The 25,027-nt window shown below is 35.0% G+C and overlaps 1 protein-coding gene across 1 annotated transcript in view; it reads left to right on the top strand.

Moving 5' to 3' along the window:
• frem2a (FRAS1 related extracellular matrix 2a) overlaps nt 1–23,748 on the top strand; it is a 128,277-nt gene extending 104,529 nt beyond the window's left edge. The window contains exons 14-25 of the mRNA XM_056467298.1: nt 1,008–1,311; nt 1,497–1,628; nt 4,557–4,888; nt 10,391–10,587; nt 11,214–11,218; nt 12,442–12,546; nt 14,590–14,717; nt 14,880–15,014; nt 18,453–18,579; nt 20,225–20,412; nt 21,880–22,026; nt 22,666–23,748. Of these exons, the coding sequence (XP_056323273.1) occupies nt 1,008–1,311; nt 1,497–1,628; nt 4,557–4,888; nt 10,391–10,587; nt 11,214–11,218; nt 12,442–12,546; nt 14,590–14,717; nt 14,880–15,014; nt 18,453–18,579; nt 20,225–20,412; nt 21,880–22,026; nt 22,666–23,163 (2,298 nt within the window). The 3' untranslated portion in view covers nt 23,164–23,748. The remainder of the gene's footprint in view (nt 1–1,007; nt 1,312–1,496; nt 1,629–4,556; nt 4,889–10,390; nt 10,588–11,213; nt 11,219–12,441; nt 12,547–14,589; nt 14,718–14,879; nt 15,015–18,452; nt 18,580–20,224; nt 20,413–21,879; nt 22,027–22,665) is intronic.
• Nucleotides 23,749–25,027: the final 1,279 nt, after the last annotated feature.

Genomic DNA, 25,027 nt, shown 5'->3' on the forward strand with positions numbered 1-25,027 from the left:
TAAAAGCAGCGATTTTGTATGGGATGACAATTAAACAGAACCCAGGACTGGCAGACTGAAATTAAAAGTCTGTGTGCATAAACCCATTTGGACACTATTTAGATTTTTTCAGTATTGAAATTGTTTTAAACCCCAGATTACAGATTTCAAATTATTTATTTATTAATCCTGGGTTGCCACAGCTTTTTTTGCTGTGATGTTTCAAAGAGATGTAAAGTAAATAAAAGGCAGATGGATATAACACCTAGTTAAGTAAAAGTATACAATATATACAAATACCTGTGTTTATTATATTATATTATATTATATTATATTATATTATATTATATTATATTATATTATATTATATTATATTATATTATATTATATTATTATTCTTTGAGTTTTAAAAATGTTTAGAAGAAGCTTTTTGGATTTATTTGATAAGAATGCTGTAAAAACAGTGATACTGTGAAATATTATTATACTAATGAATTGAAAATTATTACTTATTTTTGTGAGTTAAAGTTCAAATGCCAACTTCATTCATTCATTTTCTGCCGCTTTTCCGGGGCCGGGTCGCGGGGGCAGCAGTCTTAGGAGAGAACCCCAGACTTCCCTCTCCCCAGACACTTCCTCCAGCTCCTCCGCGGGGATCCCGAGGCATTCCCAGGCCAGCCGAGAGACATAGTCCCTCCAGCGTGTGCAAATGTCAACTTTATTATTGTTAATATTAAAGTCATGATCATTTTTGATAATTGATATAAAACCACAATACATTTTCACAGTATTATTTGGGGGATCATTCCACTGTGGTGACCCCTGAAAATATTAGGGATCAAGCCGAAGGATACTGAGCGATTTAGTGTTTTTTATATAGAAAATTCACCTATTTGAAATCTATCTAATTTGATCTATATAATCTCTATATACAGATCTATATAATCCATTTTTATTGAATCAAAGTAAATATTCCTTCAAAAAAAACAACAACTCCTTATCCCTGTTTATTTCTTCAACTTATCCAGGCCTGCAACCCCAAATATCCAGACTACGACAAAACAGGCTCTATATGCATTAGCGAACGCATCAACGACACGCTGACTCGTTACCGATGGCTCATTAGCGCCCCCAGCGGTCCGGATGGCGTCACCAGCCCAATGAGGGAGGCAGACTTCGACACCTTCTTCACATCCTCCAAAATGATCACCCTAGACTCCATTTACTTCCAAGCGGGCTCCAGAGTGCAGTGTGCAGCCCGTGCCGTGAATTCAAATGGAGATGAGGGTTTGGAACTGAGCAGCCCAATAGTGTCTATTAGCATGGATGAAGGTGAGCCTGAAAGCATCCCATTAAGTGAGATCATGTAAAAATGCTTTGCTTTTGTACAGCAGCACCGAAGAACATTATATGCTTCTTCTGAGCTGCTGGTTATAATACACCATTTGCAAATGTGGAATTAGACTGTCAGCAGGTGGTAATAAGTCATGTTCCGTGTCTTTGATGTTCCTGGGCAGGGATGTGCCAACCACGAAAATTGGGCACAGTGGGTGCTGAGCCCTTTTCTGCCAAACTACGTTATACGGGCGCTGAAGACCCTGAATATGCCAATCTCATCAAGCTTACTGTCACCATGCCCCACATAGACGGTGAGAGAATTATTTCCCCTTTTTGGCTGCCAGGTTGTTTGTTTGGTTCAGACCCTCTGAGAGAAAACCTTCTCACATTTACCCTTGGGGAAAAAACAGCTATTCTTTTGTGGATTTGCGCGTTATTTGCTGTCAAAACTAAATATTACAGCTCTCTTCAAAAGCCTAAATCAAAGTCGGAAGGATGCATAAACATGAAGTGTCATGCTGCAAATTTGCCAGCTGCGTTTTCCATCAAAATCATGTTTGTTTTCCATCAGAGCCATGAAAATAATAAAAGTATTTTGGGATATAATTGTCAAGTTATATTTCACGTCAGATATCTAGGCCAAGCCTTTGACCAAATACGGGTGTGTTAATATTACCTTCCTAACTCATCAAAAGCTGCCTTTTACGTTTGATCAGAGAGTTTTCTGGGATGAAAATTATGAAGTATTTTGGGAAGTAATTGTCAAGTTGTATTTACGTCAAAAATCTAGGCCAAGATTTTGACCAAATATGGTTGCGTTAATATTACTTTCCTAACTCATCAAAAGCTGCTTTAAAGAGTAATTTTTCAGAGCTGTGTGCTACAGTAGAATGACACCCAGAGATAGCTTGCTTTATTGCATCTAAAATGTGCAATTTAATGGTTATTTAATGCAAAAAGAATTATTTTCAATCATCATTTACTCACTCTATTGTTGTTTTAAGTCTGTTTTACTGCTTTTTCCATGTGGAACAAGCATATATTATTTCAGATTAATCAATATAGTGTTGTTTCTTAGATTGTCACAATATAGTCAGTTTGTCTCATAGCATACAGTATTTCTAGTCTTCTGATATCAGGTTATATGTTTGTGCACATTCAACAAAAATAGCAACCATAGTTATCTAAAGGTGATCGGGAAGCTCAGATGATGATTTTGTCAGAGCGAATCTACAATTAATGACTCTCTGATCCAAATGATTCAGTCTGACTGAGTCTCCAGTTAACAGCTCATTGATTCAAATGATCTGTTCAGAGCTAGTCTCCAGTTAACAACGCACTGATCAAATAATTCAATCAGAACGAGTTTCCAATTAACAACCCATTGATTCAAATGATCTGGTCAGAGTGAGTCTTCAATTAACAACACATTGATTCAAATGATCTGGTCAGGGTGAGTCTCCAATAACAACTCACTGATGCAAACGATTCAGTCAGAGTGAGTCACCAGTTAACAAATTACTGATCCAAATGATTCAATCAGAGTGAGTCTATAGTTAACAACTCACTGATCCAAATGATTCAGTCAGGATGAGTCTCAAGTTAACAACTCACTGAACCAAATGATTCAATCAGATTGAGTCTCCAAATAAATAATTGATTTAAATAATTCAGTCAGAGTGAGTCTCCAATTACTCACTCTAATGTTGTTCTAAGTCTGTTTTACTGCTTTTTTCCCTGTGGAACAAAAAAGATATTATTTCAGATTAATTAATATAGTGTTGTTTCTTAGATCACAATATAGTCAGTTTTTCTCATAGCATAGAGTATTTCTAGTCCTCTGATATCATGTGATATGTTTGTGTGAATTCAACAAAACTAGTAACCATAGTTATCTAAAGGTGATCAGGAAGTTCAGCTCATACTCCATTTAACAACTCAGTGTTTTTTCATGTGATCTGGTCAGAGCAGTTCTACAGTTAATGACTCACTGATTCAAATGATCCACTCAGATCAAGGGTAGGCCTGTCACAATGTCTGTGTTTTGTTGTATGATATATTGCACCAAAATATATTGCGATAAACAATATTATTGTCATTTTAAGACCGGTTTATGCCACTTGTTATGTAATGCCAGCATCATAATGTTAAATCATTACAGTGCAAGTACACTCTTCCAAAAAACACGTATTATGTTTTATTCTTAAGAACATTTCATTTAATTATAGTCATTTTAACTATTTAATAACTAGGCATTAAAATCAGAATGTGAAATGTGAACCTAAATAAATATTAATAATAAATGTTAACAAAAAAAGTGTTAAAGGTAAAAAGTAACAGAGGCTGCCATATCTGCTACCAGATCTTTGGCAGTTGTTAGACTCCCACATGAAAATATACTATAGTAATTTATAGTAAATACTACAGTGTTTTTTTAACCATACTGACACTGACACCTTCAATAGAGATAGAGATAGCAAATGTTTCACAGTATGCTAAAATGTGGTTGCAATTTGTTTTTATGTATTGGCGATATACACTCACCGCCTTAATCCTTTGTGGCATAGATACATAGGTACTGGAAATATTGTTCAGAGATTTTGGTCCATATTGACATGATAGCATCACGCAGTTCCCTAATCAAGTCTTCAGTTATTGACACACTGACACAAATGATCCAGTAGGAACAAATTACTGATGTAAATCATTCAGTCAGAGTGAGTCTCCAGTTAACAACCCATTGATTCAAATCATTCTGTCAGAGTGAGTCACCAATTAACAAATAACTGATTCAAATGATTCAGTCAGAGTGAGTCTCCAGTTAACAACCAATTGATTCAAATGATTCAGTAAGAGTGAGTCACCAATTAACAAATTACTGATCCAAATGATTCAATCAGAGTGAGTCTCCAGTTAACAACGCACTGATCCAAATGATCCAATCAGAACAAGTCTCCAGTTAACTAGTTCAAGTTAATAATTTACGAAAAAACATTATTCAACGTATCTCTTTTTTTTATGAATGGATAACATGCGTACCTGTTAGTGAGCACACAATGAGAAGTTGTCAGTTTGGGTGTACTGTAACTTTTAATATTTCTATGCATGCTTTTAAACATTATAAGATTCAAAGTGTCCTGAATCATATTTCACTCCTTGTTTATAGTTTACATGCCAAATTCTACATCAGCAAATGTATCCTAAAATGTTGTTTGTAAATTGTGGTGTATTTTCTCCAGGCATGCTCCCCGTAGTCTCCACTCGCGCTCTGTCCAATTTTGATCTGACTCTAAGCCCCGATGGCACTCGCGTGGGAAACCACAGGTGCTCCAATCTGCTGGACTTTAATGAGGTGTCCACACGGCACGGCTTCCTGACCAAAGCCACCCGCAATATCCAGAGCATTGGAGAGACCCTGCCTTATCAGTACAGCCCTGTCCTCCGAGGCCAGGGCACTTTACGCTTCTACAGGAACCTGAACCTGGAGGCCTGTCTGTGGGAGTTTGTGAGTTATTATGACATGTCGGAGCTGCTCACAGACTGCGGGGGAACCATCGGGACAGATGGCCAGGTGAGACGGCTGAATTATAATGATCAGTGCCTCAGAAATTGAAGCCGTTCTTGGCCTAGAGCGAAAAAGATCATATATAAAAGAATACTGAGGTTTGAGACCATCATTATCTGTCTCTTGTTTCATTCTAGCTTTGGAAAGAGATTTAGCAGATCTATAGCCCATAGCAAAATGATAATCATAATGGTCATACTTTACAATCAGGTTTCATTAGTTAATGTTGGTTAATGTATATACCAACATGAACTAATTATGAGCAATACTAGTACAGCATTAATTAATCATAGTTCAGTGTTTACCAATGCATTATTAACATCCAAATTCATGCGTGTTAACATTAGTTAATGCACCATGAGTTAACATATACTAATAATGAATGACTATTTTCATTACTATCATAAACAAATACCGTAATAAATGTATTGTTGATTGTTTGTTCATGTTAGTAAATGCATTAACTATCATTAGCTAATGGGCTCTATGCACATCTAGAGTTTTAAAGCCAATGATAAACTTCCGGTGAAAGCTTAATGTGACTATTTTACAGCATCAACGTTGTAATGTAATTACTGTACAATACATTCAGTTAAATAGACTTAAGCATTCATTTAGATGTTCAAGCGTAAAACTAAATGAAAGACCGTTGTAATCACTAGCGGCGTCAGTAGCAATAGGCTACCGCAGAAATTCCATTGAATTTTTTAATATTCATGTCACATTTTAAAGACATGACGGGGGAAATGGAATTTAATGCTTCTTGTCCGATCTGAGACCCACTCCATATTGTATGTCTAACAGGCAGTGAAGATCGCTGATTTTTAAAGAAATCAGAACTTAAACATGACAATTTTGTAATGGAAAGACAGTTCACTGGAAGCCATTGGGCTGTCTGGCTGAAAATTAAAAGTCCCTTTGCATATAACCCATACAGATTTATTGTAAAGTGTTACCATAAAAAAAAAATATATATATATATATATATATATAAATAATAATAACAATAATATTAATAAAATGAATTAATTACATCAAGCATCCGTGCCTGGAAACGTAACTGATACGATCGGTTCTCTATTAAATAGACTGGACAGAAAGCACCGCTCGTGCACCCACAGTCCTGTTGTATTCAAGACCTCTAGATTTTTTTAAAGGTCTTTTTGTATGCAGAAGGTTGCTTTAGCTTTAACCTTTCACGTGATCATCCTTTCATTATCGCACAAGGTATGTTTAAAATTAATGTTGAGCCCTGTAAAATCATGTAAAGTAAAAACTAATTGCAATGTGACTCTATGAAAGCACAACCCATTTGCTCATGCTCTTTACACAAGCGCATACACAACACACAAAAAGTGAAATAAATCAGGAGGTGTGTGGAAAAAACACTAAATCTAGATCAAGTGATTTTAGCATGCCAAAGTCCAATTTTATGCATATAAAATATATTTTCTCAACAACAAAAGTGTGGCTAGTGAAAATGGCGAGTGGCTAGTAATGTTGGAAAACTACTAGCCACAGTCGCAAGTGAAAAAAAGTTAATGTCAAGCCCTGGTAGTAATATATTTAATAGTCTAATATTTAATAATAGTTATAAATAAAAATAATAGTAGCACATTAAATAGTAATTACGAAATATATTTATTCAGCATTGTGACATTAAACAGAGCCTTTGTTTAAAAAACATTGTGAACTATTTAAAAATCTAAAAATTTAGAGCATTAATGTATGCAGTAATAAACCTGATGAATAAATACAGAATAATTGTGATTTTTACGTCAGTTCTCATCTGAATAAAAGTGCAGTTTGCCAATCAAAACGCCACATTTCACAACATAAAAAAAGTTATTTGATAAAAAGTATTGCACAGAATGGTGCAAAAAGATATAGTTTTGTACAATCAAAAAGATTTGTGTGATACATTAGATCTCAATTTTAAGTAATGCTGCAAGTTATAAAATATAATTAACACTTTTAAATATAATTATTCCTTATATTTTTATATTTATTAATATTTAAATAATTTATATTTCATATTTAAATAGGATTATTATAATATTTATATTATAATATTATAAAATGTTCAAATATATAAATATAAAGGATACAATTAAGACTGGAAATCCAAATTTTTAGCAGCACTGTCGCCTCACAGCAAGAAGGTCGCTGGTTCAAGCCTCAGCTGGGTCAGTTGGTGTTTCTGTGTGGAGTTTGCATGTTCTCCCCATGTTGACGTGGGTTTCCTCTGGGTGCTCTGGTTTCCCCCACAGTCTAAAGACATGCAGTATAGATGAACTGAATAAGCTAGTGAATGTGTATGAATGTTTCCCAGTGTTGGGTTGCGACTGGAAGGGCACCGCTGCATAAAACATATGCTAGAATAGTTGGCGGTTCATTCCGCTGAGGCGACCCCTGATAAAGACACTAAGCTGAATAAAAATAAATGATTGAATCCAAAGTTTTATCTTAATTTCATATATTAACAAAATATGGTATATAAATAGCATTAAGAATTTAAAGTTTAGGAGCAAAATATGCCACACATAAAAGACATCTTACTGGGTTAATTGTGTGTAGATAATTATGATAATAACTATGCCGGATTACCATGTTTAAACAAAACATTCAAGTTTCATCAAACTCGATGAACATCTCTCCACAAATGAACATCTCCATACAGTTTCCTTTTTTGTTTTCATCTATTATTATGCACAGCCGTAGCTCTCCGCAGGTTTTATTTCTGCCACACTCTTCATTGTTCTCAACACAAGAGATTGACTTCACCGTAACCCGCTGAGCTTTTGTATTTATTCATTTCATTTCAGAATCGGAGGTCTTGCTTAAATGGCTCCCCTTTTCTAATCTCGCATCTAAATGTCTGAATGATCTGTGGCGTTATAAAAAACAAGCCTTCAAATCTGCAATAACTCCATAAAACGAGACGTGAATTCAAACGGATTCCTCTAAAGGACACAGTCAGATCACGCTAAGGATGCTGAATATGAAATGCGGGGTTCTTCTGTCCCTCAGGATGGGAATTTGATAATGTTTCTTGGGGATTTTTTTGTCTTGATTAAACCCAGTCCAGCTGGTGTTCAGACCGGCCTCATTACTGATGAGCACATTTTTGTGGCCTGTTTTTTTTTTTTTTTGTTATAATTGACTATGTAAATTTGCAAATGTTTCAATTCAATGCTTCGCGACAGCTAATCTTCTTCTCTGACAAAATGCATCCTTGCTTATCGATGGTTAACTTTTAGTTTTATTTTAGTTTTAATTTTTGTTTAGTATTAGGTTTAATTCAGAACATTACTAGATCTGCAGGCCATGAAAACCATAAATAATAAAAAACAAATAAATAAAATAATCACAAATGTGAAATTCAGCTAATTATTTTTTTAAGTATATATATATATATATATATATATATATATATATATATATATATATATATATATATATATATATTAGGGGTGGAACAAAATATCGATATGCCGATATATTGCGATATTTCCGGCCACAATACATTATCGATACTCTGGCGCCAAGTATCGATATTTATCTAAGGCTGCATTTACACTGCAGACCTTGATGGTCAATTCCGATTTTGTAGCTATATCAGATTTTTTTTTTGATGACCCACTTACATCATCTTTTAAAAGTGACTCGTGTCCGATTGTCTGTATTTACACGGTACATGGCATAAGGTACAATGAGCAAGAAAAAAAGAGCAGACGCTGACTGACAGCTGATAATAAAAGAGCGCTCTTTTCTCCATTCCTGTGTTTAATCTGTTCCCAGGGTTTGCAAATTCTTTTTGACTAGCTGTTTTTTATAGTTATGACAGAAAAGTTCTGATTTGTCCATCTTCTTTTAATCTAGGCATTTTTAAACCAGTAGGCATCTTAACGTCATTTCCATGGCGTCATTTCCATGATTTATGCTCGTGATGTATGCAACAGTTTTAGTCTAGCCTATATTGTTCACATGGCGGATGTTGCAGCAGTTTAACGCTTTAGCTGCAGTAAACCCAGTCGCCACCCAATGCATCCTGTAAGGCGGATCAACAATACATCAGAAACACACCGGCGTCAAAAACAATGACACATGAGCCATTGCAATAGTGAAAATCTCAGGCAAATGGATACTTTCTTATGTCCAAGCTGGACCAAGGTCATTTTTGTGTTTCAGACATCCTACCTCTCCCAAATTCTTTGTTAGTTTCTCCCTCACAGACCCGATTTCAGTTCGATAGATCGCTCGCACATACAAGAACATGTGCTCAAACTATTTCCTTTTGCCTCCAAAATACATGAACATACCATTTGAAGGGCCTTTTGTTTAACCATTGCAGACCTTGGGAAAGTCTTGTTGAACTATTTTGGCTAAAAATATTTGGGAAATAAAAAAACTGTTAAAAATTACTTTTTATTTTGATGGCTAAATAACTAATGTTCTCCACTGCTGGAAACATTATAAGTGCTCAGAGGAGTATGTGCTCACCTCTATGAGCATTCTGATCAGTTACTGTTCTTGAAGAAAAAATATTCATCTTTCACATATATTGAGTATTGATTGTCTTATATTAAATAATAATTATTATTAAATAAAGTGATGTGGTGGCGCAGTGGGTAGCAAGTTCGCCTCACAGCAAGAAGATTGCTGGTTCGAGCCTCGGCTGGGTCAGTTGGCATTTCCGTGTGGAGTTTGCATGTTCTCCCTATGTTCGTGTGAGTTTCTTCAGGGTGCTCAGAAGTCCATAGACATGCAGTACAGGTGAATTGGGTAGGCTAAATTGTCCGTAGTGTGTGAATAAGTGTGTATGGATGTTTCCCAGTGATGGGTTGCGGCTGGAAGGGCATCCGTTGTGTAAAACAGGTGCTGGATAAGTGGGCGGTTCATTCTGCTGTGGCGACTCCAGATTAATAAAGGGACTAAGCCGAAAAGAAAATGAATTAATGATTATTAAATACAATTATCCAGCATGGATGGATTTAAAGTGACATTAAAGACATTTATTATTAAAAAGAGCAACATTTCCTAGATTATTTCATTTGACTATTATCAGTTTGAAATAAACGCAAAACATATTATTCCACACAATGATGAATTGATGATAATAAAGTGATAATCATGCTGATAATAATAATTCAATTCATCTTTATTTCAATAGTGCTTTTACAATGTAGATTTTGTCAAAGCAGCTAAATAATTAAAATATTAAAAATAATAAAAGTTTGATGAGTAGAAAATCATATTAGCATGGATTCTGAAGGATGATGCTAAACTGAAAACATTAATCACAGTGATAAACGTAAACACATTGAAATAGGAAATGATTCGATTGCAATCTCAGTTTGCATCATAAAGGCAGCATCCATACTATTGAATGATTCTTTTAGATTGTGATCATACTTGACAATATGACTGATAGCAGCCTCTAGTCGAGAAGTGGGCTCGTTAAAAGTATGTTTCCTCAGCCTGTGTTTTGTGAATGTGTTGTGGCAGGTGCTGAACCTAGTGCAGTCCTACGTGACCCTGCGAGTTCCTCTTCACGTCTCATACGTGTTTCATTCCCCCGTGGGAGCTGGAGGCTGGCAGCATTTCGATCTGCACTCTGAGCTCCGGCTCACCTTCGTTTATGACACTGCCATCTTGTGGAAAGACGGAGTCGGCAGCCAAACACAGGCGGATCTACAAGGCAAGTCATGAGTTTCAGACACAAGTTTAGTTAGCATTCCCTCAAGTCTTAGCATTTAGATTCTGAACATTAATATGCACTGTTATTCAAATGTTTTGCAGCCAGTAATTGTTTTTTAGTTTTTAATTAAGTAGTTTGTGAACAATAACGTATTAAAGCAGGGGTGTCAAACTCAGTTTCTGGAGGCCACAGCTCTGAGTTCCAACCCTTCTTCAACACACTTACCTGGAGGTTTAAAACCAGCCTGAGTGACTCAGTTAGTTTATTCAGGTGTGTTAATTTAGGCTTAAAGCTAAACTGTGCAGAGCAGTGGCCCTCCAGGATTTGACGCCTGTTTATTAAAGGGACAGATAAGACCTTTAAAGTGTCATAAAAGATTTCAGTTTTATATACGTGATGTTATTTTGAACTTGATAGTAATTTTAAAAGTCCTAAAACTTGTGTTGCTGTTAAGAATAAAATATTAGACAGCACAGCTGTTTCTCAAGGATCATGTGATGCACTGATGACTGACGTAATGATAATGCAAAACAAAAATACATGCATTAAAAATGTGAACTTTTTATTTTAAATTCCAATGAAATTTTACAATATTATTGTTTTTATTGTATTTTGAACATACAGATGTAGCCTTGGTGAGCAAAAGTAGTGTAAACTGTAGTGTTCATATAATATAATATAATATAATATAATATAATATAATATAATATAATATAATATAATATAATATAATATAATATAATATAATATAATATAATATAATACATAGTTATTTGTATATGTAGTTATTTGTACTGTTTTTTAATATAATAATATATTAATATAATTATATTTTAGATCAAATATATGTAGCCTGGGCAACCAAAAAGGTTACACTTTATTTTGATGGTCCGTTTGTTGAATTTAAATTACATTGCATCTAGATGCCAACTAATTCTCATTGGATTCTAAGTAGACTGTTTGGTTGGGGTTAGTGTTGGGGTTAGGATTAGTGTAAGTTGACAAGCACTTGCAAATTTTCTTGTAGTCAGTTAAATGTCTGTTTAGCAGCAGTATCAACAGATATTAAACAGACATCTTAAACAGACTACTAATACTCAAATGGATCATCAAAATAAAGTGTTTCCACAAAAAATAATAAAAATTAATAACAGTAATAATAATAATAATAATAATAACAACAATAATAATAATAATAATAATAATGCAAAAATATTTTTTTAATTAAAACTTAAAATACAGAGTTGTATTTTATTAATATTAATGCGCTGTGAACAAGCATGACCAATTATGTAATTTGCTGACATTAACAAACTTAAAAAATAATTTCCTTCTTAATTCATGTTAGGTAATGCATTCCTATAATGAATAAACTAATAACACTTTTCCAGACACTCAAAGTCATACTTTCTATAAATAAATAAATAAATAAATAAATAAAAGTGGTCATTTGAGTACCATGTCATTTAATTTTTTTTTTATATTTATTTATTTATTTATTGGCTGTCATGAGATCTATATATGAAATCAGTATTGTGTTCTGGCAACAGAAAGCTTAAGACCCTTTTTTGAACTTATGTATTATTATTATTATTATTATTATTATTATTATTATTTTCATTATAATACAGTGAGGGAGGCTTAGCTCTTGATTATCTGGTATTATTGGTCCATCATGAAAATGGGTAGTAATGGGAAGCACATCTCTAACTAAAGTCTCATCATTATTCTACAGATGTCACATGTGGGGTAATAAAGAAATAGTACAGGGTGTACTAGCCAGTTGCAGAATCAAGTAGCAAGTCGTACCATATTTCTAATTAAGAGATAATAATATTGGCCCATGTTTTCTCTGCAGGAGCTTTATATCCCACCAGCATGAGGATTAATGAGCAGGGGAGACTCGTGGTCAACTTCCGCACAGAGGCTCGCTTCAGGGGCCTATTTGTAGCGGGACATCCTGGTAAGTTCTGGCATTTCCCTCTTAAAAAATGTCTCCCAGAAAGGACATATTATTAATTTTGTGGACTGTCATTTTATATATTATGTCATGAGAACCCCAAAATGAAACTTTGCTGTTAATTTACTCAGGCCATTGAAGATGTAGGTGACTCGGTTGAACAATAAAGATTTTTAGCTGAAAACATGATCCTTGGCGATTCATAAAATGTTGGTCATTGGCTACTGCACTTTAAGAGAAAAAAGGCTAAACTAAATTAATACCTGTGGTTCCTGTTGATACATTGAGGACTCATGAAGGGAAACAATTGGTTTGCCCAGGAAGCTGAACTTTATTTACAATATTATTGCCTTTATATTATTATGTTTTGCTTTGGCTGTATATGGTTTAATCAAAGCACCAGTGGCCATATACTTGCATTTTATAAATCACCAAGGACGACTTCTTTAATGTTCTGCTAAAGAAAAAAAAAAGGCTGAAAAAGAAAAAGGCAGATTAAATTAACAGGAGATTTTAATATTTGGGTGAACTGCCTCTTTAATTATAGTCCATTACTAAAGTATTATTATTATTTTCTAAAAGCATACTGTCTTGTATCCAACAGCAAATTTCAGGGGTCTGAAAACTACAGGTAAAAATTTATAGATCATGTCTCTCTTTAATAGAATATGTAAAATACAAATAAAAAGCCCTCCCGTGAAATGCAATGTTTTTAAAACAAAGATATTTTCAGCAGTATTTCCTAATATATATTTATTCTGGAGAAAGTGTTATTTCTTAAACTTTGGCTAGAATAAAAAGGCAAAGACATAAAAATTTGCTATTTAAAATTAGTTATAAAAAGTGTCATGTGGTGAAAATAATATTATTTCCATTAAAGGTGCCCTTTTATTAAAATCTGGGTATACCAAGGTATAGTAGAATAATAAAAGATCAGTATATGGAAATAGGCATACTGTGAGCCTCAGAGACCACTGTTTTCTCGTTTTCATGTAAATTCCATGCGTGTAGGACAATGGGCCAATCAGAAGACAAAACAAACTGTGAGAAAACTCACGGGCTATGCCCTCCACATTTGCATGTATGCCTAATTTGGGTCGTTTATCCAGACCTGACGAGCAGCCATGTCACTCAGCTCTGAGATCATAAAAAAAGCTCTGAGATCATTGGTATGCACACATCATGCTGCGTTTCATAAGCAACAACATTTTCTAGTGAGACAACAATGATAATTTTCCTCCCTTAGTTATTTTAAGTGCACATTTCACTTACCTTGTATTTGGGACTTTTATTTTGAAAACGTGAGCGCCAATTTGTTTACTGTGCATTACTGGGTAATGACAGCACAAAGCATGTTCTAGTCTTCAGGACGCTAAATTTACAGATTATACATTTATTCATCTCTACTCAGAAGAGGCATACGGTATGTTTAGTTACATCTTTTGTTAATTTATCGTCTTTATTGTGAAATTTGATGCGTATATTTTAACACTGCTCAAATGTCATTTGTTCATGCAGAGGTGGATATTAATTCCTGGCTGTGTTTTCTTTGACTATAGCTTCAAAATACAACGCCATACATCTTTATCACTCTCTTTTGTCTAAGTTTAATTATAATTTAGCCTTTATCCACAACAGATCTGGACTCTAATTGGGTTTATATTTATCCGTGTTCAGTATACATAATGCTGTGTGTGTAAAAGGGGCACATCAAAGCGGAGCTCATTAATATTCAAGACACAAACCCTATATGGTCAATCATGGACCTTCTGATTCTATGGGTATTTTATTGATTAAAAAATTTGCTTATAAAACCGTTTCTGGAGATTTTTTTAACTTACTGAAGCCATACACCTACTATGTAGATATCAGAGAATAATTTAACTACCAATGCAGTATATGGCACCTTTAAACATAGCACTTTGATATATATTTAAAAAAATTTGAAAAAGAGTTACAATTTCACGGGAGGCCTAATAATTCTCTCTTTAACTCTAATTGTGTCTTTTATTTGCTTAACTTTCGGTTGCTTACCTGTTTACCCAGCGTCCACAGTGAAGTCCATAGTGATGAGTGCAGATCACCCAGGCTTGACCTTCAACCTCACTCTGGTCAGGACGGAGCCGACCTACAGCCAACCTGTCCAGCAGTGGATGTTCATATCAGACTTCGCTGTCAGTTGACTTTTTTCCCCCAATTTTTTATTTCAAGTACATTAATTTTGCTTTTGTTTTGATCATCAAATTTGACTGTGCTGTTGTCGGTAAATCTTAAGCTATGAAGTGGAAAAGTAATGTTAAACTTGTGTGTGTTATGTGTGTGTATGTGTCCTGCAGGTTCGTGATTATTCTGGCACGTACACAGTGAATTTGATCCCCTGTACAGCAGCTCTGAATGTGGAGTTCACAGTTCCTCCAGTCTGCAACCCTAGAGAAGCCATCACGTTTGATCTCGATATCCGCTTCCAGCAGGTAAACTGATGAATTATTCTCTCACTGAAGCAGAAGTTAAATAAATCCTCAAATCAATGTTAACTTCATCCTCATAATGCATTCAAAAGCTGTGTAGTAGTTTCATGTTCTCGATTGGTTAGACACTGGGGCTTTAGTTTAGTTTAGTTTAGTTTAGTTTAGTTTAGTTTAGTTTAGTTTAGTTTAGTTTAGTTTAGTTTAGTTTATTTGTTTACAGGGTCAATGCATATTATTAACATTACTGTAAAATGTGCCAGAATTAGCCAAGAATGGCTATTTTTCATCTGTAGTCGCTAGACTCAATTTACTGGGGCACGTGCCCCAGTAAAAATCGCCAGTGCCCCAGTAAATGCTTTGAGATATGATTTACTTCATATGCAAGTACATTTATTAAGAGTGGTAATCCCGGAATAAAGAGGTCATTCTCTAAGTGCAACCGAACCAATGCTGGTGAAAGCAATGTAGTTTATCAAAACACAAACTGACGCATCTATGTGCGCAGAAAACCATACCCGCGCGCCTCATGCACTGCTCCTGCAGGACCCTGATGCCCTGTTCTTCTCCCGGTGCGAGTCCCGGTTCTGAACATGCACACCAAAAAAAGTATTTGCTGCTCACGCGCCGCTCATGCTTTGTGAAACTAATGCAACAGCCTTCTATGTGGAGGAGGCGGCACGTAGTGAGTTTTGCAAGTAGACAAAACTAAAGTTTAAATAATCTATCAGCCTCCTGATAGATTTTTTTTTGTATAAAGTTAAAAGGAGGGATGACAAGTCAGAGAGGTAAGACTTAAACCTAATTCTCTACCATGTGTCAAGTCTAAGACAACAAATAATTCTATTAAACATCTTTTTTTGTATTATATAGAATTGTCTATAGAGTTTCATTAAAATTAAATTATTATTCATGCAAAAGATTTCTTTAATGATCTTAGCATCACTCCAGTTTTGTCTTTACGTTATTTTTCCAGTTACATTTTTTATTAATTTCTGTTATTTATATTCTGTTATTATTTTGTTGAATAATAATTGAACAATAACAATAATACTTAAATTTATTTATAATAAAAAAAAACATAAATATATATATAAATATATATTCAATATATATATATATTCTATATTATTATAGTTTTTTTTAGGGGGGGGCCGTGCCCCAGTAGAGCTTTATGTCTAGCAACGCCCCTGGTTAGACACGATAGTTAAAACTTAATATTGTTACAAACTGCATAGCTATGGTGGCTGAAAGAGCTCAAACATGCTGCAAGTTAAGATAACACATGCAAAGAGAAAAACACTAAGAAACTGAGAAAACATCTTCATCAATTTGAAAACACATGCAAATTCTCACAACACGTGCAAATACAGAAACACACTCTAAATAGCACCGACAACAACTGAAATGTGTTAGGGCAGGGGTGTCAAACTCAGTTCCTGGTAGTTTCGATGCAGTGTCGAGATCCCGAAGCACAAGTGTTTCGAAACACTGCACCGAAGCATGATCCAAAACACCCTGGTCACATGACTAAGTTCATTCAAAACACTCAGGTTACGTGACTAAAGTGTTTCAAAACACAAGGTCACATGACTACAGCAATTTAAAACATCTGTCATTTCAGAAGCATTTCGAGACCTGGCGAATCTGTGTTTGACTGACAGGGTCAGGAAAATAAAACCTCTATCTCATGTAGCCTAGTGGACTGTGCTGTATTGCTGTATTGAGATTGAATCCCGACTTGTACAAATACTCCTAAATTCTGTCTTTTTTATTTCTTTTATTCATGTTAATTTTTTTCATGACCAAAACAGGACATATTTATTCACAAATTGTTCATTCGGATGTCAGACCAATGTTAAAACAAAACACGTCACAAGAACAGAGCATTTCAAAACTAACATATATAGCTGCATCACCTTGGATTCAAGCCTATTATCTCTGCAGGCTAGTCAGGAACCCTCACCGATTCCTTAAATCACTTGTAACCTCAAAGACCACTAGGTGTCACTGTAAAGACAGGCTTTGAAACATTTCGAAGCTTCGACTCATTGGCTGCGTCCAAAACCGCATACTTCCATACTATACAGTACGCTAAAATCAGTATGCGAGCCGAGTAGTATGTCCGAATTCATAGAATTCGAAAATCAGTATGCGAGAAGTACCCGGATGACTTACTACTTCCAGCGAGATTCTGAAGTGCGCATCCCATGCATGCTGCGCTATCCCATGATGCCCCGCAAGGTGGGTCATGTGACCATGACAAAATGGCAGATGTAGTACGTCCGAATTCCATTCATACTTTTCACATTAATACTGTGTAGAACGTACTTTTCTAACGGCCGAGTAGTACACTTAAATTCAAATTCAGTACCTACTGAGTAGTAGGCGGTTTCGGATGCAGCCATTTTCAGTGTTTTATGAAGCCTCGCTCTGCTCACTACTAGTTTCTGGAGGGCCACAGCCCTGCACAGTTTAGTTCTAACCCTGCTTCAACACATTTAAGCTGCAGTCACGCTGCACTTTTCTCCCCGTAGACTTCCATTCATACGCATGCGAATGCAGCAGACCGGAAACGCAAGCACCACTTGACAGCGTGAGACCAATCGAAGATCAAAACATGACCTCTCTGGACAGGAATTTAAAATATGGACCAATCACTTGCTTTTTTAATGTCTAATCATCTTGTTTAATCCCACCCTTTTTCGCAGCGCCGCACAACAGAATTTCGCAAGCTCAAACTCTAGTGTGACTGCAGCTTTACCTGTAGGTCTCAAACAAGCCTGAAGGACTCAATTAGTTGGATCAGGTGTGTTTAATTAGGGTTGGAACTAAACTGTGCAGAGCTGAGTTTGACGTGTGTATTAGGGGATCTAACAAAGTGTCTGTTTGGAGATCTGAGAGGGGTTTTTTTTGTTGTTTATTTTAATGTCCTGATCATGCAGTTTCTTCTTGTTTATATATTTTTTATTAAACATTATTTTAATGTTAGCAAAAGTTACTTTCAGAACAACTCTTTATTAAAGTCTGCATGAAATGGAAGTTGCTGAGATTTATTTTTTGAGGATGTACTTCCAACTGAAACAGAATATTGAGTAGAAAGCGGGGCTTCCTTTGCGCATCATTCTCTCATAGCGGACCAATGTTAAGAGAGTAATAATATGCAGTGGAAGCCCTCAGGGTGAGGTCAACAGAAGGACCGCTATTCCAAACATTGAAGCAAGTGGTCACACTTTTATTGAAGATTACCAAAGCAAGCCATTTTATTTTCCAGTGGATTAATGTGTACAGATTAATTATTCACCTTAAGAATAATAATGTGAGCATACAAAAATAAACGTTTTAAAATTAGATTTCACACAGACTTTAAAATATACAAAACAGGTTATTTGCGTGAGTTTACACCTGAAGTTCTTCTGAAGTATAACTGCTGTCTGTCTTCAGGTGAGTGACCCTGTGGCTGTGGAGTTCAGTCTGAACACACAGATGTTCCTGCTGTCTAAAAAAGCGCTGTGGCTGTCAGATGGATCAATGGGTTTTGGTCAGGAGAGTGACGCCGCTTTCTCTGAAGGTGCGTTTAATGTATCACATACTGTACACCTATTTTGGGCTTTTTAGCTTTTCATAAAAGCTTTTTTAAAGAAATTTTTTTAAGTATGCTTTTAGAGGTTTCTTTTGTTGCACTTTCTCAAGTTATGTCTGTGAAATGGATGTTTTTACCCTCTGCAGTGAGCCCATTCTCCATTTCAGCAGTCTTAAATGAACCACACTTTTTTTATATCTACATTTTTACCTAAGATTAATGTTCTGTTATTCAAATGTTCGGTGGTCAGTAATTGTCTTTTTTTGTTACTTTTTAACTAATTAGTTTGTCAACGATGACATATTAAAGGGAAAGATATATACAACTTTTTATTCTATATAAAATTGTGAAAGCAATTCTGGATATATATGGAAGTTATTAAATAAAGATTGCTAAATAAAGAACATTTAACTTTAACTTCATCCAATGTTCAGATTTTTTAATCTAGAAATATATGCAAAGTAGCACAGATTTAATAAATGTATGCTTCATTTGCATATTTCAACATGACATTATAGAAAAGTTCAAATAACTTTTTTTTTTTTTGCTGTTTTTGTATTGCTTTTGTAATCAATAATTATGATGATAAACATCATTGAACATAAACACATAGACATCACCTGTTTTGGAAGGACACCATATAATATATAACTACAGGTTAACTATGTTCATATGTATTATCTGCCCGTTACACAACTCTTTAACTTGTTATGATGTTGATAGTAATGCAGTGATGTGCACCTTTTGTAAAGCTGCTTTGAAACAATAATTATTGTGAAAAATGCTATGAGCAATTCCAGCGTTATGGATGTGACATTTCTAGTAAAATCTCAAAACCTAAATTCACAAAGAACGTATATGTTAACATTATATTGAAACTGTTTGTCTGTTTATATTTTACCAAGCAACTAACCACAGAGTTAAAGGATCAGAAAAATATCAATCTGTAAACATTTTTTACATTTTGAATGAGGAAAATAAACATGCGTTACGGATGTGACGAAAAAAGTTAGTGAGTTTACAGTCTACCACATACTTTGTAGAAATTCTGCACAACCCAAAAGAAACAATGCTAATCAAAAAATGAAGAGTTGGCTCACTAAAGAACATATATTTTATATTATTTGACCTTTTTTTGCATTTATGAGGAAAAAGCTCAGTTATGGATGTGACAGATGCGAAATTGACACTTGTGTAATTTTGGTAAATCAAATATAATAGTTTGAAAACATTAACAGAGACATTTTTGAGTACTTTTAAAGCACTGTAAAATACTTGCTGACACAAAAAACACAGAAACGGTTTCGATATTTTCATTTTCGAATTTCTTTCATGGCAAGGTTTACATTTGCATGGAATTGCTCCTTTACAAATAAACTTGAATTGTATTGTATTGAATAACTATTACAGATTTTTTACCTTATATACTTGCAGTGTCTTGTCTTAACCAACAAAAGTACACCTTAGAAATCGCATACCAACACTCTTGCACACACAACATCAGCAAAAGGCCTATTTTGTTTCAGCTATGTTTCCATACAAGTTGTAAGATCCGTCATAGTCAAGTGAATGTAATTGTAGTGAGAGATGTTTGCTCTCTTAGTTTCCCAACACTGAGCTTGTTTTCCTCAAGGTGATGTGATCTATGGACGTGTGATGGTGGACCCGGTGCAGAATTTGGGCGACTCTTTCTACTGTAACATTGAGAAGGTGTATCTGTGCACTGGAGCTGATGGATACGTTCCTAAATACAACCCTAGCAAATCTGAGTTTGGATGCCTTGCCGACTCTCCGTCTCTGCTGTACCGATTTAAAATTATTGTAAGTATGATAGTAATGTCGCTAGTGCTAAATACAACTAAACTTAAATATTATTTAATTCCATTAACTGAAATAAAGCTGAAAACATGTATTATTAAATTTATAACTGTAGAATTAAAAAAAAAACTGTCATTTAAAAATAAAATATAAATAAAAAATGAGTAAATGCAAGGAGTTCAATGGAAATCAAACCAGTTCATTACAGAACTTTCTGTTTGATGCACATGTGTACTGGATGAAATCCTTCTACACATTGTAATGACAAAATCTGTGATCACGCTGGAGCCTCTTGTGAGCAAAGTGATATATCAACACAGCCCTTTATTCTCAATGTAAAATATAGTAAAACATGCACACAAACATGGAAAAATGTCACTGCTGGATTTAAATGCTCAGTTGTTTAAAATAAGCAATATCAATGTCTGTTGTAATTAGGCATAGGAGAAAGAAAGCTTTTCATAACTTCGAGTCAATTCCTTCTCAAATATATTCACCGTTCCGAAGCACCACATGCTAGGGACATCTGCTGGTCAAAACCATGAAAATGCAACTAAAGCTCTGACAGCAATGTATTAAAATTGGCTTTTTCACACACACTTCCAGTGTTAAACTGAAAGTATAACGTACCAAATGCATTTAGCATCTATCAATTAATATCCTTAAATATTGAATGTCTGCATAATATCCATGTGTTTATACAATTTCAAGACGTTTATTGTTTGTTTCATTCATACTAAGGACAACAAGAGAATAATAACTAATTTAATCTTTTTCAATTTTACAAATATCACATTGAAATGTATACAGAGTTGTAGAACTGATCAGAGATTAGGTTAAAAATATTAAACATATTCACCACTGGGGGGTTTAGAAACAGTACTGATATAATGTAACAAAGCCCTATTTACTGAAATCACATCATCTAGTAAATTTGATACATGCTCTGAAACACTGATTCAAAACTAAAGATAAAGGTTTTGAAGCTTCATGAAGTAGTGCTTGGAGAGCAGACATCCCTGTTTCACATAACTCGTCCCTAATTTGAATATGTTTGAATATTATTTAAAGCAGAATTGACTGTATTTACACTTTTAAATGCATTATATATATATACCTCCTTTCTAATAACTGATTTACTTTATCTTTTCCATGATGACAGTAAATAAAATTTTATTAGATAAATTAGGTTAACTAGGCAGGTTAATATTAGCTTAAAGGGTCTAATAATTTTGACCTTAAAAATGGTTCATAAAAAAATCAAAAACTGCTTTTATTCTAACCAAAATAAAACAAATAAGATTTTCTCCAGAAGAAAAAATATTATCAGACATACTGTGAAAATGTATTTGCTCTGTTAAACATCATTTGGGAAATATTTAAAAAAGAAAAAAAACCAAAGGGGGGCTAATAATTCTGACTTCAACTGTATATATACATAGCTGTCTAATGGCTTAACCTTGCTTCTAGGACAAAGCACAGCCAGAAACTCAGGCCAGAAGTTTTGGGAACGTGGACTTCAATGCTCTGCTGGCGGTAGATGACCCGTCGGCCCACTCTCTGGTCAAACAGCCTGGATCTGATGGCTTCAGACTCCATTCTACACCCCTCTTCCAGGTCCAGTACTCATGATGCTTTACTTTATGCTGTAATTTGCTAATTGAAAATACAACTAATGTAAACGTTTTTAAAACACCTCCTCCTCTATGTTAACATCAAATAAAACAGTTGCTACTGTAAACAGACAATTGTCAACCATTGTTCCACATCAGAGTCCTTCTGATTGGTCCGCTGCTTTGGAACTGACATTGATGTTGACATAATGTGTTTATGTTTGTGACATGGCATCCTAAAAATGCAGATTCTTCAAAAGAAGCAAGACGCAAATGCACGATTACACAGAAACACAATGGAAGCGCTCTGTGTGAATGGCCTCTTAGTGTGTGTGTCTAAGACAGCGCTATTAACACATTGTATATTAGTCATTACATTTAATGGGTCTATTAAATTATCAAGCAATTTACACATCCTACAGGCCTTTTATTTACAGGAACAAAATTTGATAAAGGATGCTTACGTTTTGAGTGTCATTTGCACATCCTTTCACGTTGGTTACGAATTTGCCACTAAAGAACCGTTTAGAACTATCAAGTTTAACAATGAATCAATTCATCATTAATCTGAATTTGTGAAAATGTAACACATTTAATTTACATAAATAATTGTGCTCAAATTCTCTTTTTTTCCTGTCTGTAGGTGGCAGTAGGAAGAGAGTGGTTCATTCACACCATCTACACTGTGCGTTCAAAAGACAATGCTAAACGTGGCATCGGCAAACGAAGTGTCGAACAGCACTTGATAACATCAGCAGACCTCACCGAGGCCAGAAGACGCTTCAGACGCTCCAACAGAGACGTCCCCACACTGGCTGAGCAGATCGGCCCCGAAAACAACAGAGGAACCAACATCATGCACATTGCTCTGGACCGCAGCCGCCGCCGCACCGCATCAGAAGAGCTGTTCGCGGATGGACTTTCTCCACGAGGACTCAGTGGACGACACGCAGAAGATGAAGCAGTGACGGTGGCAGGAGCTCTCGTGGGTTTGCTGCTCACCGTTCTTGTGGTCGTAGCATTAGCATTGGTGGTTCGCTCAAGGCGGACGCCGGCTAAAAAGCCCCCAAGAGTATCGCCCAGCCTGCAGCCGGTCATTGTGCGAAGCAGTCTTGATAATGGGGACAGTTCAGAGGTCTGAGGGACTGATGGAGCTCTTGGAGACTGCGGCGTTCTCCTTGGTCACGCATTGGATCCGTTTGTTGGGTTTTTTGTTTTTGTTTTAAACAAGTGCCTCTGACAGGTTTTAGCTTACGGAGAACTCACAACTTTTCACCAGTTTATCACCAACCCAAAGAAATCACCGTCCCGTCTCTCCATAATTGTGGTTGAGTCTCGTTTTATGTGCTGATTCTGAGGGTTGCTTGTCCAGAAGTGGATTGTTGAGGTTTGTCCAATGTTCAGAACTCTCTGGGGTTCAACTAAACCAGATAGACATGTATTCTTTATTTTTTTTTAATATAGGATTGGATGTATATACTGAGACAGGATCTAAATTCAATACATTTTAGTTCGTTTAATTCCAAAATTATTATCTTGTTACAAAAAAATAACATAATTATTGTTTCAGAGCTGTACTTTTTTGTTTAGTTTGTTTTTATTTTCAATAGTTTAATAATTCAGTAAAAAAAGAGAGCTAAACCCCCAAAAAGAACAAAAGATAAATACAAAAAAGCATAATTAATATTAGCTATTAACAGTGTTGGCTATTAACATTATAACATTAACATTAACATTAGAAAGTATTAACATTACTTTTGAAAGTAATCCATTACAATACTGAGTTACTCCCCAAAAAGTAGTTGCGTTACTTAGTTACTTTTTATAATAAGTATTGCGTTACGTTACTTTGGCGCTACTTTTTAATTCCTGTCTGAAGCTTGATCTCTTTCAGATCGTGTTTTTTTTTTTCTTTTTTTCAATAGAGGAGTTCTGCAATTACCTTCATTTACTTTTAAAAAACATATCAAAAAATCATATTTTAGGATGTTATCTGAAAACTTTCCCCCAGTATTCTATATGCCATATATACAGATTAATGACAGTTTAAAGCGATGTGTTTGCTACTTTTCCTTTGTACTATTTGTCTTAAGTAAACTCACTGTCTATTGAGACAATTATCCTTTTCTATGATGGGTTCAAAATAATGAACACATTCTCTTATTGACTGCGTAATCCAGCACTTTTTTAAAATAAAAGCTAATTAATTCAACTAAAAAGTCACTCGCATTACATTTTCAAAATAGTAACTCAAATATTGTTGCTTATTTTACGCGTTACTTTACTCATTACTTAGAAAAGTAATCTTATTACGTAACTAGCATTACCCCCAACACTGGCTATTAATATGTATAATAGATTTTAATGTTTTGAACCTGTCTTATGATGATGCTGATTATTATGATTAATATTAAGAATAAGATCAAGAATAACTACGTTTGGTTACTTTTCAAGGAAATAAAACAAATCATTTAAGAATAAATGTAGAAATATTTTTAAATAATAACAGAAAAATCAATGTCCATTTTCTTCGGCTTAGTCCCTTCATCAATCAGGGGTCGCCACAGCGGAATGAACCGCCAACTTATTCAGCTTATGTTACGCAGTGGATGCCCTTCCAGCTGCAACCCATCACTGGGAACCACACACACACACATTCACAAACATACACTACGGTCAATTTTAGCATACCCAATCACCTATATCACCTATATCACATGTCTTTGGACTTGTGGGGGAAACCGGAGCAGCCGGAGGAAACCCACGCGAACACAGGGAGAACATGCTAACTCCACATGACCCAGCCGAGGCTCGAACCAGCAACCTTCTTGCTGTGAGGCAATCGTGCTACCCACTGTGCCACCACGTCGCCAAAAACTATCAATATTGTCATTCATATTATTATTGTTGTTTGTTAAGATTTAATAAGATGTCTAGGGAGAGAAAATGTTTTAGAACATTATATTATGACTGAAGAAAATGGATGGAAATAAGGGAATATGATA

Source organism: Danio aesculapii, chromosome 10 (genome assembly GCF_903798145.1).
Source record: "Danio aesculapii chromosome 10, fDanAes4.1, whole genome shotgun sequence".
NCBI lineage: Eukaryota > Metazoa > Chordata > Actinopteri > Cypriniformes > Danionidae > Danio > Danio aesculapii.